At 34.5% G+C, this 20,013-nt stretch overlaps 1 protein-coding gene and 1 long non-coding RNA gene across 9 annotated transcripts in view; both read right to left on the bottom strand.

The window, feature by feature from the left end:
• The window catches only part of LOC139486841 (sterol regulatory element-binding protein 1-like), a 42,104-nt gene extending 32,330 nt beyond the window's left edge, over positions 1-9,774 (bottom strand). The window contains exons 1-3 of the mRNA XM_071271890.1: positions 9,489-9,774; positions 6,753-7,339; positions 3,400-3,774 (exon numbers count right to left, since the gene is read on the bottom strand). Of these exons, the coding sequence (XP_071127991.1) occupies positions 3,400-3,774; positions 6,753-7,339; positions 9,489-9,567 (1,041 nt within the window). The 5' untranslated portion in view covers positions 9,568-9,774. The remainder of the gene's footprint in view (positions 1-3,399; positions 3,775-6,752; positions 7,340-9,488) is intronic.
• Positions 9,775-14,296: 4,522 nt separating this feature from the next.
• Positions 14,297-20,013, bottom strand: part of LOC139486847 (uncharacterized) — a 49,289-nt gene continuing 43,572 nt past the window's right edge. For all 8 annotated transcript variants that reach the window (XR_011655650.1, XR_011655652.1, XR_011655647.1 and 5 more), the window contains one exon: positions 14,297-17,948. This is a non-coding gene — a long non-coding RNA (uncharacterized lncRNA). The remainder of the gene's footprint in view (positions 17,949-20,013) is intronic.

The raw sequence follows: 20,013 nt of genomic DNA, 5'->3' as shown, positions 1-20,013 counted from the left end.
AACTGATTTGCCTGACTGACAGATGGTCAGACAGATGGACAGGGTGCAAACTTAAAGTGCCCTCCAACTTGGTAGATAACAGGAACAATCATCTAATTAAGAGGATTTTGTCTACAATGATCCAAGTTTAATACAAATAGTTCAAGCCGTCGCCTCTGGTGAATTGCATTCACTATGATATGCATATAATATATACTGCAAAGTGGCAGGTCAGACAAAAATAAGAGGGTGCCCTTAATTCAAAATTGTGCTGCACACTTGTTTAATCCAGGTGTTGTTTGGTCATACATGTATATCGTCTTGATTTCGATATTCAAATATAATGTGTCTATTAGAATCAAGCATACTAGTATGAATACATTATGGGAAAAATTTCACATTCTAACATGACGTCCTTCAAACGCTTTGAGTACACACCCGTGGTAAAATATGAATATATTGGTTGGGCTGTTCTGATTGTACTCCCACGTCATATGATTGTTTATGGATGGAGTACACGACGTCATAGAATGATAACGTAATAGTTTAAGCATTTTTCGGGAAAATACACGCTTCTGATACCGAAAATCATCACCAGAATGAAACGTAAACAAACAATACTAAAATGTGGTATAAGCCCTTTTTTATATACATAGAAGATATATAAGTAAATTATCATTAAAATTCATCCAAATCTATCTAAATATATTATCGTAAATAGTTTGAGCATGTCACTAAATCTGTTTGCTCCGTTCTTTACCGCCAATCTTAAAGTGGGTTAATTTGTGGGAACGGCAAATATTTGCCTCCATCTAGTGCGCTTTGAACCAAAACAATTGCTATATTTGTCTTATCAGAATCGAAATAATTCATGGGGGCTTGAATATATCTAAATTTTACCACGGGTTGTCCCTTTATGCCGATAAATTACCCCTCGCTATCGCTCAGGGTAAAATATTTGTCATAAAGGGCTAACCCGTGGTAAAATAACGATATATTCAAGCCCCCATGAATTATTTCTTAATTGTTGGTGGGTCATACATGTACATACATGACATGTCTTGAAGATGAACTCTCCAAATATACTATAACCAGATGCTCTGCAGGGCGCAGCTTTATACGACAGCAGAGGTTGAACCCTGAACAGTTGTGGCAAGTATGGACACAACATTCAAGCTTGACACAGCTCTGATTTTGGATTGTGATTAAAAAGTTGACACAGAAAGAATGTGGTCTAATGAACTTAAAATTCTTTTTTTTTGTGTACACTATTCTGTTGAATATAAATCCCCTAAAAAATCAAAGAGCTGAATCGCTCTGAGGGGAAAGACGGCCCTCGTTTCTATTCAATTTTTTTTTTTGGGGGGGGGGGTATCTTTAGATAGTCTTCATATAAAGAATGAAAAAAAAAGAACAGCTAGAACATGTAGAAAGGTTGACAATATTGAAATCAATTGTTGTTTCATGTAATTTCCTTTCCTTAGTTTAGGATTAAATTTGGACCAATGGAAGAGATTTGCATCTTCTCAATCTAAACATTCCATTAAAGTTGATAGTTAATTATCTAAAATTTAACTGAATTCTGTCATTTAACAAGAACTACAATATTTTTGGAAATCTTAATTGTGTACCACTGAACTGCAGGCTAGGGCAATTTTCCATTTTTTGTGACAGTACTCTAGGATTTTAAAGTTTTTTCTTAAGAAAGTTTGGACTGAAAAATCTATTCAGTTTTAGATTTCCATTGATAAAATTCCCAGTTACAACTTTCATCACAGGGATACAGGTACTAATAAATCAAAGAGCAGAATGCTCTGAGGGATACGATTGCCATAGTTTTCATTGACACATGTATAGCAGTTCTGACAACTTTTCATTAAGCAAATGCTTGAGATTTGGCCAAAATTGAAAAGATTAAAGAGGAAAACAATGGATTCAATGATACTGCCGCAAAAAAACCATGAACATGCACGAGTCTCACGCATTTTTGACACCCCTGGTACAGCTGGATAGTATTATTTTCAAAACTAATTCAACTGCATATGCAAAATGTAATAATCTGAATAGTGACTCAACTTCAAAAATAGCCATCCCGGATACAAGTGTATATCAGCAATGTACTTATTGTGTTTTATTTTTGTACTATAAATTCCCAGTTTACTTTCAACAGCAGTCACTGAGAGTGAGAAAAGGTACATTTTTATTTCACTTCGTATTATCACCGTTAATTCTAGGAGGAACCCCATTTCTAACTCTTTAAATATTAATTTCCTTTGGGTCAGTGGAATGACTCCTTTCCGTACACACTCTCTGTTTAAATTGAGATCGTTCTTAACATAATACGACATTTATCGACATCTAACGAGTTAATTTTTCTTTTAATATTGTCGTATTGTATTTCGATATTGACGGAAAATACTTCCAGAAGGGAGACAACTCAAAACGATAATATGGAAGACTCCATTTCGGCTGAAGGGGTGTAAACCTTTCCGAAGTGGACATTTATTTTAATTTAAATGATGCATACGATTTAAAATTATGCAACAACAATAACCCTCATTAGCAGACAGACATAGAAAGAATCCCATGAGTTTCAAATTAATCAATGAAGTGGGGAATCCAGAGCAACCACTCAATCTGACACCCCTTGAAATCAAGAAAACTATATGGATGCGCATTAATACATAAACAAACCCGCGACTTGGTTTGGAACAAGAACGTTTATTAAATGATATGATGAATGGTTCTCCATTTCTTTATGAGAGTACAGTATCAAATATCAGTTTCATAACGGTAAAATATAGAAAAACTCCACTTCAGTTCTTATATATGACAGAAATAGAATTATCGGATTTCAGAGAACTCCCGCATTTATCAAAACTGGGGGATTCCATCTGGCGTGTTTCTAAATTTATAAACAGTTGGCGGGAAAAATAATAATAAAAGTAAGAAGCACTACTTTTATTTTTATTCTAAAATCGGGAAAGGTGGAGTCGGGGGATCTCGTTAAACAGATAATAAAAAAAGTCTGGCCTTAACTTCTAGACTGTTTGCCCCATAACCCTTAAAATAAATCCCAAACCTTGTGGGACAATTTCAGAGTAATTGAAATACTTATACACAACTTATTGTCCTGAAACTAGATAAATGTATGTTTTGGGCCCCTTCAGCCACCTAATTCCTAAACCAATGGGATCATAACCCCCAAAATCAATCCCAACCTTCCTTTAGTGGTTATAAACATTGGATTAAAATTTTATTGATTTCCATTTACTTACATGTATACTAAAGTTATTATCCGGAAACCATGCGTATTCGGACGACGAGATACAATATACGACCGCAAAAATTTTGCAGTCTTATAAAATTAAATGATTTCTGACCACCTACATTTGTACAGTTCAGAATATTTCAATATACCTTTGCATCAGTTCCTGCAACCAAATCCTTCAATTCAAGTATCTTATCATTGATGCTCAAACGGTATCTCTTTTCTATTGCATTATGAGTAGTACGTTTCTCTTTCTTGGGAGCTTTCACTATGGTACCAAGTCTGTTTATAGGAACTTTGTCCCCATCAACCACCTGTATTGGAATGCTTGCCGTTGTTAATATTGTACCAGAATTAGTGACGACAGTTTGTAATGGACTAACGCTGGTGGAAGGGACTGGAGTGCTAATGGTAACAGTAGGAATGATGGTTGGATGGGTGCTGAAAGTGGTGGTGCTGGTAGTATTGGCATTCGACTGAACATTTTGGGACGGTTTTGATGCTTGCTGTGCTTGCAATAAAAGCTGAAAATGAAGAGGAAAATGATTGAATTCACTAATAATTTGTCATTAAATGTTAGTTTTCTTTTGAAGTTTAAATTCTGATACTTTTCCTACATTGACAGTTTTAGCACAAATTTTAATTCAATTGCTAAAAAAGTTACCCATTGGCTGACACATTCTCCATAGTAAATAACATTATGTATCATACACAACATCTCCTACAGTACAGAGTAACATATTCTCCATAGTAAATAATGTATCATACACAACATCTCCTACAGAGTAACATATTCTCCATAGTAAATAATGTATCATACACAACATCTCCTACAGAGTAACATATTCTCCATAGTAAATAATGTATCATACACAACATCTCCTACAGAGTAACAAATTAAGAGGCTGTCCAAGTAAATATCAGGCAAATCCTATGATATGGGTGGCACAACATAATTTTTTTCCCACTGATTTTTTGGTTCCAATGCAATGTTTATATCATACAAAGGATATATATGTCAAAGATATTTTTGAATCAACAGTGGATGGCTCAGAAAATGATTTTAAAGTTCACTAACAACGCAACAAAATTTTGTACAAAAAGAGTTATCTCCCCTTTTCAAAGAACTTTCAGTGCTTTCTGTGCATTTTTTTTTCTCTTTATTTGTTGCAGTTAATAAAAAAACAAAATCTGAAAAAAAGAATTTGTGATATGAAATAGATGAAAAAATTTTGAAAACAAAATATTTCATGTGCCATCCACTGCCTGGTTTTTCAATGGACACCCTCTTAAAGTGATCAGAACACCCACTGAACTGTCACCAACAGTTATATCCTTAGAAATACAAATAATAAGATTCAAGACAAAGAAGATGAATTAAGCCCAGTGATAAACATGATATACATGTACACAAAATACAGGATCAAGTGCAGTCATATCAATTCCATTTCCATCAAGAGGAAAATTCTCAAGAGTTATAATCATTTATTAGATTTACATTATTGGTATACTTGTAAATTTGTTATATATTCATATTTACTTTTCAGGTTTGAATAATCTTCCTTTAATTTTCTCAAATTTTTATTTATAATCCCTTAAATTCTCAAGTTTTTGGATGTATAAACATGCCTTAAACATTGTTTTTCTGGTAAGGTCATAATTTTTTTATTAAGAGTTCAACATTTTGTCTCCTTAATTCAGCGAAGAAACTAACTGGCAAAAATCTTGAGGTAATTTAAGATATTGCCCAAGGCCTTCAAAAACTGCACCTCCATGACATAAGAATGATTAAAGTGGAGCTATCTGAATTTGCACGTGATCTGAGTTTTGTGGTAATAAGTAAGTATTGTGTATAATATCACAGGCCTTTCATTAGGAGGCGGTACCCGGTACTTTTACCCTCCTATGCTATTGACAAGTACCACCTAAATGTAGGAATTTTTATATAAGATATTCATGGAATAAATTTAAAAGTACCACCTAGAAATGTGGAAAGTACCAGTCAACATGAAAGATAATGAAACCCCTGATATCATAACATATGGTTGAGGCAAACTTAAGTTAGACAAGAGTGCACACACTGAAATGTCTCGCCTTCTTTACTAATCATTGATATTATGTTGATAGTCCTAAGCATAAAGCTTGATTACAACTGTCACGTAAACTTAACATTAACCAAGATAGCTAAACAAAGACCAATGAACCATAAAAGTGAGGTCAAGGTCAGATGAACCATGCCAGGCAGACATGTACATGTACAGCTAACAAAACTTCCAAACAACAAATATAGTTGACCTATTACTCATAGTTTAAGAAAAATAGACCAAAACACAGCTGTGCAATGAACCGTGCAATTGAGGTCGTCGTCAAATAAAACCTGCGGGACTGACATATATATAGATCATAATATATTTCCATACACAAAATATAGTTGACCTTTGGCATATAATATTAGATAAAAAGACCAAAACTAAAAACTTAACTTTGACCACTGAACCATGAAAATAAGGTCAAGGTCAGATGACATCTGCACCTTACAACCATTCCATACAACAAATATAGTAGACCTATTGCATAAAGTATGATAAAAACAGACCAAAACACAAAAACTTCACTATAACCACTGAACCATGAAAATGAGGTCAAGGTCAGATGACACCTGCCAGTTGGACATGTACACCTTCCAGTCCTTCCATACACCAAATATACTAGCCCTATTACTTATAGTATCTGAGATATGGACTTGACCACCAAAACTTAACCTTGTTCACTGATCCATGAAATGAGGTCAAGGTCAAGTGAAAATTGTCTGATGGGCATGAGGACCTTGCAAGGTACGCACATACTAAATATAGTTATCCTATTACTTATAATAAGAGAGAATTCAACATTACAAAAATTTTGAACTTTTTTTTCAAGTGGTCACTGAACCATGAAAATGAGGTCAAGGACATCAATGGACATGTGACTGACGGAAACTTCGTAACATGAGGCATTTATATACAAAGTATGGAGCATCTAGGTCTTTCACCTTCTAAAATATAAACCTTTTAAGAAGTTAGCTGACGCTGCCGCCGCCGTAGCATCACTATCCCTATGTCGAGCTTTCTGCAACAAAAGTTGCAGTCTCGACAAAAACTGAAACAATAATTCAGCATTTTTTCCAATTGAACACGGAACAGATCTAGAACTCTTAAACAGTTGAAGTGACGCCACCAAAATTTAAATTTGATCTGTATTTTCATGTAATAAGAATTTTGTACAAGTTTCATAACATTAGGTTGAGGCAAACTAAAGTTAAGAGAAGGGGAGTTAACCAAATGCTCCTTCTGCTTTGGCGGGGGGCATAAATTAAGGCATATTCTATAATGTGTTGGTTTTAACTTTTGGACATGGTCACTTGCAGAAGGGCAAGTTGTAGACAAGTTAATGTTGAACCAGATTTCTGTTTCGGTACATGTACTCTAAATTCAAATTTTAAAAATGCGTTTAACTTTCAAACCTGATGCAGTTGTTGCAAATTGACAGGACTTATGGTTTGTTGTTGTACAATATTCTGTGGCTGTGTCTGAATGATGTTCTGACTGGTCTGCTGCTGAGTATTCTGAATCACACCCAATGTCTGCTGTTGACTGCTTGTCTGTTGCAACAGCAGCCTCAACTGTTGTTGTAACTGAGCCTGCTGTTGTCGTTGTAATTGGGCTTGCTGTTGTTGTTTCAACTGCTGTTGGGCAAGGGCAACAACCTGTGCTTGTCTTTGCAATCTCAATGCTGCCTGCTGGACTTGAAGAGTTGGATGAGAAATGTTAACCACAGGCTGTTTATTAATGTCTACTTCTAAAAGATCTAAATTGTCAATGGATAGTCCTAAATTGTCTGCTGTTCCTGATAGAAGATTTGTATCGTTTAGGAGTACATTTGAACTGTCGGAAACATTTGATAAGCCAAGCTGATCATCCAGATATGACAAATCACTAAAATTTTGACTCTCACTAAGAAAATCTTGATCTTGTTTTATTCCACTATTAAGCTGGTTGGCAAAAGGATCATTGTTAGTGGCATCATCTTGGAACATATATTTTACAATATCTGCAAAACAAAATCTTTCTTTAAATTCAAAAAAACAAACTCATTGTGCATGTGCTCAGCAATACAAATAAAAATATACAGTACAATAAAAATAATAGATTTCGGAAAGTTTTGTGGTAATAAGTATTGGGTAGAAGTCTTATAACATTTGGGACAGGCGCAAAAATGTGGCGGGGTTAAACATGTCTATGAGATCATACTCAGAGCCACTAATTGCGCCACGATTACATTATATGTTGTGTATGGTGCAGTGTGCTTAGTATTGAGTAACTGGTGTCTTCTTTATTATATGGCAGATAAAATAACAAAATAAATGAAGATTAAATGTTGTTTATATTCAAAATTCAACACAAATACAATAATTTACACCTTTAACCTGTTGATTACCTAAAAATGCAGGTAGCCTGATAAAATTTTTACTATAATAATTGCTTCACATTACAGAGGGTGGTAAAAGGGGGGAGGGGGAGGGGGGTGCTTGCACGAAAAAGACGTGAAATAATTTCTTTAAAGAAAGTTGCACGAAAAATAAATACCTTTTTTTGAACCTTTTGTGACTGAGTCACTGTCTTCTTGTATATATTTACTCTTTGTTTTACCTGATATTCCCGATTTACATGTAGTATACACATTTATGATATAATTGGTTTACGGCTTTTAAAAAAGTATTTCTTGACAATCCCTGCCAAGTGTTTGAATTTTATTTGAAAAATACCGAGCATGCAAAATTACACTTTGAAAATCACGATGCACATAAAATTAAATAAGCAGAACACGTAGAATGAGGCACCCGTCTTGCACGACTGAAAGTTAAATAAAAAAGTAAAAACATGTTGAACGTGAAATAAAAAACGGTGATCACGTTGCACGAAAATAACCTTTTACCACCCTCATTACAGTTCATGTAAATAAATGTGTACAGCCAACAAGAACTTGAAGAAGACTTGAACTTGCTAGAAGTACAGTATAAACTGGTCTCTGGAGAATAAAAAAAACCAAAAAAAAAACACACATTGTTTTCAATATGTAAATGAATAACGTGAAGGTACCCAAATTGCACCTATTTTGACAGTTTTTTCAACTACATTTTTTTATGATCAAGACAAACATTTCCATTTTGTGTTTATTTTGTAGCCGTCTCCTTCTTTACGTGTCCTTCTTTATTATATATATATACACCAATTTGATTTTCAATTTATATGGAATCATAGAAAAATTGGTCTGAACTAACCTCCAAACCATCAATGATTCTGTAATGAGGAGTACCCAAATTGCATCCATGCTTAAACTTGCATCGTCAAAAGTCGAATTACAGAGCTTTTGTTTATTTTTTTCAAATATTTTGAACAATTGGATATTTGTCCATGCTTACTCTTCTTTTTTTAAGAAATGGATACTTGAAACATATCATATTTGCTAATTTTAAAAAGAGGACGTTTTGATGACGTCGCCATGCGACGCGACGTTTCAGTACATTTTGCTTTTTCAGTAAACATTTCATCTGTTGATAAATACTGTTAACGTTTTGTGTATATCTAAATATATTTACCTATGTTGAAAGACGTGCATACTATCGGATCATAAAATTACGTGTTTAGTCTCTAGGAAATCTTGCAAGATTTCCACTGCTATTTTTGCTAAATAGGTGCAATTTGGGTACTCGTTGCAATTTGGGTACCGTTACGTTATATATGTTACTTGTTTCATATTAAAATTTTGAAAATGAATCTCAGTGGCGGATCCAGAACTTTTCATAAGGGGGGGGGGGAAATGTAATAACCTTTCAAGATGTCATAATTATTTGGACTACGCTGAAGCAAGGATTTGTATAGTGTATAGCGAATTATACAAATCCTTGGCTGAATGATACAAATCATGAAATAATTAATTTAACGGGGAAAAACGCAGGTGACAGGACTGAAGGGAAACACCCCTTCCTCTTCCCCTCTGATTTTACAAGTCCTGAACAAATCTTTAGTGTCACCCAAATTTAGAAAGTATGGATACCCTCCACAGCAATACATAGATTGCTGAAACAGCTGATTTACGAAAAACAGTTCATGCAAAAGATGGCAAAACCCTACAAAATAGTCAAAAAAGTAAACAATGGCAGGTAATTGTTGAATAGACGGCATGTAAAACCACTTACCATCAATATCATTTAATGCAACATTATCTAAATCATTTTCAGAAATCATCTCCACTCCATTCTCTTGTAAACCTTCCATTTTCAGTATGAGGTTACTTCTTCGCTACATTGCCATGTTTTCCTTTTCGTGTTGTTCGATAGCGCCACGAGTTTTCAACCAATAAAAATGTAGTATGAGATGGGGTGATTTTTTCGTCAACAGATATTTGTCATAAATTAGTAACATGACCTTTAAACTTTCATAACTATCTCGAGACTTGTCATAAAAATTTGATAATAAGTCCAGAGAAATTCGAATGACGACCTTCACCTATCTTTTATATGCAAATTTTTCATTATATGCCGACGTGCTTTGGATGGATGACAACTCGGCCTCATGATAACTCGACCCACTCTTCCAGTTGGATGCAATCAGTTCAGTTAACTTCTTCGTTTAACTAAAAAATCTATGGCATTAAAGGGAAACATATTTTCATTAATAACATATGGTTATGTGTGCCGTTCAGATGAAAATTAAAAATACAAGCATTGAATCAGTAACTATTTCCAGCTGAAATTGAGCTGTTTTTTATGCTTTATCCTAATTTTTAGCACCATTTCTGAGAAATCTTTTCTATTACCATTTACAGAAAATTATATATCTTGCATTCTACATAGTTGATAATTCTGTTTATCAAAATATCAAATTTTCAAAATAATTTAGAACTAAACTAAAAAGAGTACATAATATGAGTATTTCTAAAATATATTATGTTGATAGTCCAAAGTATAAAGCTAAGCTTTATTACAACTGTCACATAAACTTAACATTAACCAAGATAACTAAACAAAGACCAATGAACCTTGAAAATTAGGTCAAGGTCAGATAAACCATGCCAGGCAGACATGTACAGCTAACAATGCTTCTATAAAACATATATAGTTGACCCATTACTTAAAGTTAAAGAAAAATAGACCAAAACACAAAAACTTAACACTGTGCAATGAACCGTGAAAATGAGGTCACGGTCAAATAAAACCTGCGCGACTGACATAAAGATCATAAAATATTTCCATACACCAAATATAGTTGACCTATGGCATATTGTATTAGATAAAAAGACCAAAACTCAAAAACTTAACTTTGACCACTGAACCATGAATATGAGGTCAAGGTCACATGACATCTGCCCGCTAGACATGTACACCTTACAATCATTCCAAACAACAAATATAGTAGACCTATTGCATATAGTATGAGAAAAACAGACCAAAACACAAAAATTTAACTAAAACCACTGAACCATGAAAATGAGTTCAAGGTCAGATGACACCTGCCAGTTGGACATGTACACCTTACAGTCCTTCCATACACTGAATATACTAGCCCTATTGCTTATAGTACCTGAGATATGGACTTGACCACCAAAACTTAACCTTGTTCACTGATCCATGAAATGAGGTCGAGGTCAAGTGAAAACTGTCTGACAGACATGAGGACCTTGCAAGGTACGCACATATCAAATATAGTTATCCTATTACATTTGTACTTATAATAAGAGAGAATTCAACATTACAAAAAATTTGAACTTTTTTTTCAAGTGGTCACTGAACCATGAAAATGAGGTCAAGGACATTGGACATGTGACTGACGGAAACTTCGTAACATGAAGCATTTATATACAAAGTATGAAGCATCCAGGTCTTCCACCTTCTAAAATATAAAGCTTTTAAGAAGTGAGCTAACACCGCCGCCGCCGCTGCCGCCGCCGCCGTAGCCGCCGGATCACTATCCCTATGTCGAGCTTTCTGCAACAAAAGTTGCAGGCTCGACAAAAAAATAGGCAGGACAGGAGTTTTGAGTAAAAAAAAAACAGGATGAGACACTTAAAATAATAAAATAAAAAATAAAAAAGCCAGGACGACAATTTAGGTACAAAAAAGTCAGGATAAACTAAAAAAAAAAAAAGCAGGACCGAACAGAGTGAGAAAAAAAATGCAGGACAAAATTTTTCATCCTAGCCCCCCCCATGTCCTGCATTTTTTTTCTCAATCTGTTCGGTCCTGCTTTTTTTTTTTTAGTTTATCCTGACTTTTTTTTACCTAAATACGCCTATGATCACTAAGATAAATGTATAAAATTGAGAATGGAAATGGGGAATGTGTCAATGCGACAACAACCTGACCATAGAGCGGCAGACAACAGCCAAAGGCCACCAATGGGTCTTCAATGTAGCGAGACTGAAACTCCCGCACCCGGAGGCGTCCTTTAGCTGGCCCCTAAACAAATATATATACTAGTTAAGTGATAATGTACGTCATACTAAACTCCGAATTATACACAAGAAACTAAAATTAACAAGAGTTTCACACACTGAAATGTCTCGCCTTCTTTACTAATCATTGATATTATGTTGATAGTCCTCAGTAAATATAAAGCTTTATTACAACTGTCATATGAACTTAACATTAACCAAGAAAACTAAACATTGACCAATGGACCATGAAAATGAGGTCAAGGTCAGATGAACCATGCCAGGCAGACACGAACAACTAACAATTCTTCCATACAACAAATATAGTTGAACTACTACTTATAGTTTAAGAAAAATAGACCGAAACACAAAAACTTAACACTGTGCAATGAACCGTGCAATTGAGGTCATGGTCAAATAAAACCTGCGGGACTGACATATAGATCATAATATACTTCCATACACCAAATACAGTTGACCTTTGGCATATAATATTAGATAAAAAGACCAAAACTTAAAAACTTAACTTTGACCACTGAACCATGAAAATGAGGTCAAGGTCAGATGACATCTGCCCGTTAGACATGTACACCTTACAATCATTCCATACAACAAATATAGTAGACCTATTGCATAAAGTATGAGAAAAACAGACCAAAACACAAAAACTTCACTATAACCACTGAACCTTGAAAATGAGGTCAAGGTCAGATGACACCTGCCAGTTGGACATGTACACCTTCCAGTCCTTCCATACACCAAATATACTAGCCCTATTGCTTATAGTATCTGAGATATGGACTTGACCACCAAAACTTAACCTTGTTCACTGATCCATGAAATGAGGTCGAGGTCAAGTGAAAACTGTCTGACGGGCATGAGGACCTTGCAAGGTACGCACATACTAAATATAGTTATCCTATCACTTATAATAAGAGAGAATTTAACATTACAAAAAATGTTAGCTTTTTTAAAAGTAGTCACTGAACCATGAAAATGAGGTCAAGGACATTGGACATGTGACTGACGGAAACTTCGTAACATGAGGCATCGATATACCAAGTAACAGCTTTAGGTGACTATACGACCTTCAACGATGAGCAAAGCCCATACCGCATAGTCAGATATGAAAGGCCCCGAAATGACAAATCGAAAACAATTCAAACGAGAAAACTAACGGCATAATGTATGTACAACAAGAGTGCACACACTGAAATGTCTCGCCTTCTTAACTAATCATTGATATTATGTTGATAGTCCTAAGTATAAAGCTTTATTACAACTATCACATAAACTTACCATTAACCAAGATAGCTAAACAAAGACCAATGAACCATGAAAATGAGGTCAAGGTCAGATGAACCATGCCAGGCAGACATGTACAGCTAACAAAGCTTCCATACAACAAATATAGTTGAACTACTACTTATAGTTTAAGAAAAATAGACCGAAACACAAAAACTTAACACTGTGCAATGAACCGTGCAATTGAGGTCATGGTCAAATAAAACCTGCGGGACTGACATATAGATCATAATATACTTCCATACACCAAATATAGTTGACCTTTGGCATATAATATTAGATAAAAAGACCAAAACTTAAAAACTTAACTTTGACCACTGAACCATGAAAATGAGGTCAAGGTCAGATGACATCTGCCCGTTAGACATGTACACCTTACAATCATTCCATACAACAAATATAGTAGACCTATTGCATAAAGTATGAGAAAAACAGACCAAAACACAAAAACTTCACTATAACCACTGAACCTTGAAAATGAGGTCAAGGTCAGATGACACCTGCCAGTTGGACATGTACACCTTCCAGTCCTTCCATACACCAAATATACTAGCCCTATTGCTTATAGTATCTGAGATATGGACTTGACCACCAAAACTTAACCTTGTTCACTGATCCATGAAATGAGGTCGAGGTCAAGTGAAAACTGTCTGACGGGCATGAGGACCTTGCAAGGTACGCACATACTAAATATAGTTATCCTCTTACTTATAATAAGAGAGAATTCAACATCACAAAAATTCTGAACTTTTTTTTCAAGTGGTCACTGAACCATGAAAATGAGGTCAAGGACATTGGACATGTGACTGACGGAAACTTCGTAACATGAGGCATCGATATACCAAGTAACAGCTTTAGGTGACTATACGACCTTCAACGATGAGCAAAGCCCATACCGCATAGTCAGATATGAAAGGCCCCGAAATGACAAATCGAAAACAATTCAAACGAGAAAACTAACGGCATAATGTGACTGACGGAAACTTCGTAACATGAGGCATCTGTATACAAAGTATGAAGCATTTCACCTTCTAAAATATAAACTTTTTAAGAAGCTAGCTAACGCCTCCGCCGTAGACGCTGCTGCCGCCAGATCACTATCCCTATGTCGAGCTTTCTGCAACAAAAGTTGCAGGCTCGACAAAAAATGAACGAAAAACAAATATATAACACAGTTACACATTAGGCTCACCATAGATACCAGGACAGTATCTGCAAGGAAGAACACGAAATAAAATTGCCATTTCATGATGAACGAACAATTAAAAATTTCTTGCACGTTGATCTTTTTATTGATTTCATAAAACACAGCGAATAACAAACCTTTTTCACGGCTGCACATGAAATAAAAAATGGCAAAACACGTTGCACAAAAAATAATCCTTTACCCCCTCTTTTAAAGGTAAAAATCGGAAGTCTTGGGTATGACTTAGAAGTTGATCTGATGACAGAAACAATATCTGGTCGTCTTTTTCTTCGTTTTTCTCCCAAAATAACCCAAACTGAATAATCATAGGAATGGATGACAAATGTGACTTATATATGCATGGTACCTATAGGACACTGAGGCATGATGATTAATTTATTGGCACTGGCTACGGTTACATGGAAATGTAACAATAATAAAAATATTATTGTTACATTGGAGACTAAATGCCGGAATGCATGGTTGGGTGAGGACCTGATTAATTACGAATGTAACAATAACTATTGAGGCTACGGTTACATAGCGTTATTGTTACATGAAAAACAGCAATGTACGATGGGGACTTGTAATATGTACTAAATAATAAAAGTTTAAAGACATTTATTTTATATTTACAATACATACAATGTCTTTATTTTTTTTTATTTACATTGACAGTTTATAAATATCCAGTAAGTGGTTTTTGGAGCATGTTTAAGTCCGACACATCATTTTGACGAATCCACTCCAAGCAGCCATCACACACCAGTAATAAGGGGGCAGGACCTTTTTCGGGATGCGGGATCAGGTGTTTTTTTAAGCTCGGGATATCGAGATTGATCTTTCGGGATGTCGGGATTTATTTTTTTTTAATTCGGGACCTCGCGACTTCATGTTTTTAAGCCCGGGATTTCGGGATCAGGACCCCTCCTACCCTCCGCTGTGAACGTCTGTATCGCATGCCATGCAATTCAATTCTGCGATATTCCTTTTAGAAGATACGGAAATCTTTAATGTTAAAAATGGAAGTTTTTAACGACCTTGACTGGCTATACAGCCCTTGCACGGTCGGTCTTTAATGTTTGCCATGCTTTCGGTGAGAAATACTATTTTACTCTCGCAATGTTGATATTCTAATACGATCTTTTGGTTGAAAGCATGTGGTGTAGTTTTATGTTGTCTTTCAATATGATTGCATTGCCGTCCATTACGGATGTTAGGTTTACCTCAGATTTCAGTATCCAACTTAGCAGTTAACAAACTTTGCTTCAGTTGATGTATAAATTTTTTAGAGTTGCTTTTGTATAGAGCTATAGCTATAGAGCTGTATGAAATTTGTGTCTTGATATTGTTTCATTTTCGTTTCAAACGCATCCCAAGTTTTTCATCCAAAACTTAATTGGTAAAATAAATCTCTTCATCCATTGTTCAAAGTATATAATGACAGTAATAAGAGAAGGTGTGCAGTTAAATACTTCAAAAAGTGAACACTTTATCAGCCCCAGTTCTCAACAACAAACTATATTTTTCGCATTAATTTTGACACTGCTAATCTGAGGTATTTTTATTACCTTTAAGATTAATATGTAAAACTACTTAAACATCATTTGTACAATAATAATACTTATTAATTATCATTATTACAAGTATTAATTAGTACATATGAAAGAATTAAGCAACACAGCTAAAGAAGATTTAAATTTAATAAATTTAGCGTACATTGCTGTTTTTCATGTAACAATAACACAATGTAACCGTAGCCTCAATAATTATTGTTACATTCGTAGTTAATCGGTTCCTTGCCCAACTTTGCATTCCGGCAATTAGTCTCCGATGTAACAATAATATTTTTATTATTGTTACATTTCCATGTAACCGTAGCCAGTGCCTAATTTATTGGGGAAGGAAGAGATTTAACAAACATAATGAGGTCTTCTCGTTTAATAGTATAGATATGAATTAAACCATGAACTCGTCATTACAAAACTAAATTCCAGGAAAACATTTCATTATCCAAAATTGACAAAAAATCTGTCTAGATAATAAGGGACATAGGTAGGTACCAGAATATGGGTTTTAATGGAAAAAAGAAAGAGATATAAGTTAACCTACAAGTTCCGATCTTGTTGAAAATGAAGAATTAACCTTTACACTACATTGAATACCACAAGATTGACAACAACACTTTAGTGATCTGCAATTTTTTTTAAAATATACATGTTTTGCTGATTAGATGCCGAAATTGGTGTCATCAGGACAAGGTACAAACAAAAGAAATATCTCGAGTACAAAAAAATTGGTATCAAGTTTTTTACATCATAATTATAATGTTCTATCTATTGCCTCTGTTATTATGGATTACTTATGTATTGAATGTATTGAGTTAAAAGAATATGTTAATAAAGTTGCAAAGTTTTCAAAATAAAATAATGTAGAAATAAAAATGTTATTGTCTACAGTTTTTCACTGGTGAAGATGTTATATATTCCTCCTACTGTTAATACTTGTGTCATCCAATTATCCTCAGAGAGTTATATCTGTATACTATTTGCTGGCTTGAGCTTTGAACTGGTCCCTTGTATGTTTTATAGCTATTGGTAGTCGTGTACGTTTGTTCTTCTTCCACTAAATAGTCATAGTGGTTTGTACTGTATTTCTGCGGTCCTGATCAGTGGTTTTCACACATATTACATTATCATCTGAATCTTCTGGATCACTGAGGTGTTACTGTCTTCTCAGTCAGTTCATCTATGGACGATTTTTCTGGTGTCTTTTGTGTGTTGACCGGAGTTGATGCTTGGTATTTAGATGGTGCTGCTACAAATCTAAAGGAGTAGGTCCGATAAGGGCCGATTTTGGCCTCAAATTTCAGGTTCATCTAACGAAAGAATTTGGACACTTTTTAAACGCCTTAGTGTCTATTTCAATTGATTCACTTAATAGTTTATGTGAAAGATTTTAACAGATTTAGTCATTAAAAACGCTCCGGTTCAAGCTTTTAAAAATATGAAAAATCTATCAAATATGCCAAAAAACATCACTTTTCAAAATTGAATGTGGCAGCATCCGTGTTCATCCTCAACCTTTATATATGTTATGAGTATCATCAAATACAACTTTCATTTCAATATTATGGATGAACACAAATGCGGCCACTTCATTTAAGACGGAAACCGTCTAAAATTTAACTAAAATGCTAAAATTGTGAAGATTTCAGTAATTTAGCATGACTTAATGATACTAGTACTCGATAAATGTGCATTGTATTGTCAAAAACAGCCCAGATTTATGTAGAAGCATTCTACTTTTCCAGTAAATAGCCAAAAGATTACATTTTCACAATTTTGTAAAACTTCTATATTTTGGGGCCAAAAAAGGGGTCTTACTGAACCTACTCCTTCCTGTTTAGTGCGGGATTCTACCGGTGGAATCCATTTGACTATAGTGCCTGCTGTGGATATAGATGTTGTCGTTTTCTCCATGAAGTCTTGAGTGCATGTAGCTGTTTTTTATGGTGTTTGGTTGTACATAATATGTTTTGTGGCTGCATATTTCCTGGTGAATTTTGCTAGGCAGTGAAGACATTCAAATATTGTTCCTGTTGGTTTGTGAAAACTGCCGTGGTGACTTCAATAATCTTCTCAAACATACACAAATTTTGTGTGAATTACATTTTTTTTTTTTTGGTTATAGTTATCCCACACAATCATTTTATGCAGACACAGAAGAAGTTACCTGAAAAAAAAATACAGATGCTTTAGCATATCTCAGTCAAAACTAAATATGAAAATAACTGAAACACTATTTAATGCAAGAGAATAATTAACTGAGCATAACAATAAGAATACATATAACTGTTCTTTTCTTTTTTATAAATCATTTGGTGACATTATTAACTTTTAAAAGACCAGTCTTTATAAGCAAAATAGGATGAACAAAACTTTATTTGATTTCTGACATTTGTTTTTCTATATAATTGATTTTTCATTCATCAGGCCACTAGCTTCACATTTTTAGTTCACCTGGCCGTAAGGGCCAAGAAAGCTTTTCTCATCACTTGGTGTCCGTCGTCGTCTTCCGTCGTTAACTTCAACAAAAATCTTCTCTACTGAAACTACTGGGCCACAATCATCATTAGGGTATCTAGTATAAACCAGGTGCTCTGCAGGGCTCAGCTTTATACGACCACAGTGGTCGAACCCTGAACAGTTGGGGCAAATTTGGTCACAATGTTCAAGCTTGAAACTGTCTGAAATTGGATTGTGATCAAATTTTGACATAATATAGGTTTTTGTCACAAAATAAATATGGTCAAAGATCTAACAAATTTACTGCACAGTATCTTGCAATTGAAGATTTCTTCATGAAACTTTTCAAAATTAGAGATTTGAAAAATTTAGAAAACTAGAGGCTCTAAAGAGCCTGTGTCGCTCACCTTGGTCTATGTGCAGATGGATTCATGACAAAATTGTGATTGGTGATGGTAATGTGTTTGTAGATCTTACTTTACTAAACATTCTTGCTGCTTACAATTATCTCTATCTATAACAGTACTTTCTGTGGAAAATGTTATTGAAAATCTTCAAATTTTAAGAAAATTGTTAAAAATTGACTATGAAGGGCAATAACTCCTTAGGGGGTCAATTGACTATTTTGGTCATACTGACTTATATTTAGTTCTTACTTTGCTGTACATTATTGCTGTTTACAGTTTATCTCCATCTATAATAATATTCAAGATAATAACAAAACTAGAGGCTCTAAAGAGCCTGTGTCGCTCACCTTGGTCCATGTGAATATTAAACAATGGACACAGATGGATTCATGACAAAATTGTGTTTTGGTGATAGTGATGCGTTTGTAGATCTTACTTTACTAAACATTCTTGCTGCTTACAATTATCTCTATCTATAACAGTACTTTCTGTGGAAAATGTTATTGAAAATCTTCAAATTTTTAGAAAATTGTTAAAAATTGACTATGAAGGGCAATAACTCCTTAGGGGGTCAATTGACTATTTTGGTCAGACTGACTTATTTTTAGTTCTTACTTTGCTGTACATTATTGCTGTTTACAGTTTATCTCTATCTATAATAATATTCAAGATAATAACAAAAAAACAGCAAAATTTCCTCAAAATTACCAATTCAGGGGCAGAAACCTAACAACCGATTATCCGATTCATCTGAAAATTTCAGGGCAGATAGATCCTGACCTGATCAACAATTTTACTTCCTCTCAGATTTGCTCTTAATGCTTTGGTTTTTGAGTTATAAGCCAAAAACTGCATTTTACCCCCATGTTCTATTTTTAGCCAAGGTGGCCATCTTGGTTTGTTGGCCGAGTTACCGGACACATTTTTTTAACTAGATACCCCAATGATGATTATGGCCAAGTTTGGTTAAATTTGACCAAGTAGTTTCAGAGGAGAAGATTTTTCTAAAAGATTACTAAGATTTACGAAAAATGGTTAAAAATTGACTATAAAGGGCAATAACTCCTAAAGTGGTCAACTGACCATTTTGATCAAGTTGACTTATTTGTAGATCTTACTTTGCTGAACATTATTGCTGTTTACAGTTCATCTCTATCTATAATAATATACAAGATAATAACCAAAAACAGCAAAATTTCCTTAAAATTACCATTTCAGGGGCAGCAACCCAACAACGAAATGTCCGATTCATCTGAAAATTTCAGGGCAGATAGATCTTGACCTGTTGAACAATATTACCCCATGTCAGATTTGCTCTAAATGCTTTGGTTTTTGAGTTATAAGCCAAAAACTGCATTTTACCCC

Source organism: Mytilus edulis, chromosome 8 (assembly GCF_963676685.1).
Source record: "Mytilus edulis chromosome 8, xbMytEdul2.2, whole genome shotgun sequence".
Taxonomy (NCBI): domain Eukaryota; kingdom Metazoa; phylum Mollusca; class Bivalvia; order Mytilida; family Mytilidae; genus Mytilus; species Mytilus edulis.
Note: the sequence above shows the minus strand (reverse complement) of the source record. Positions and strands in the feature narration are given on the sequence as shown.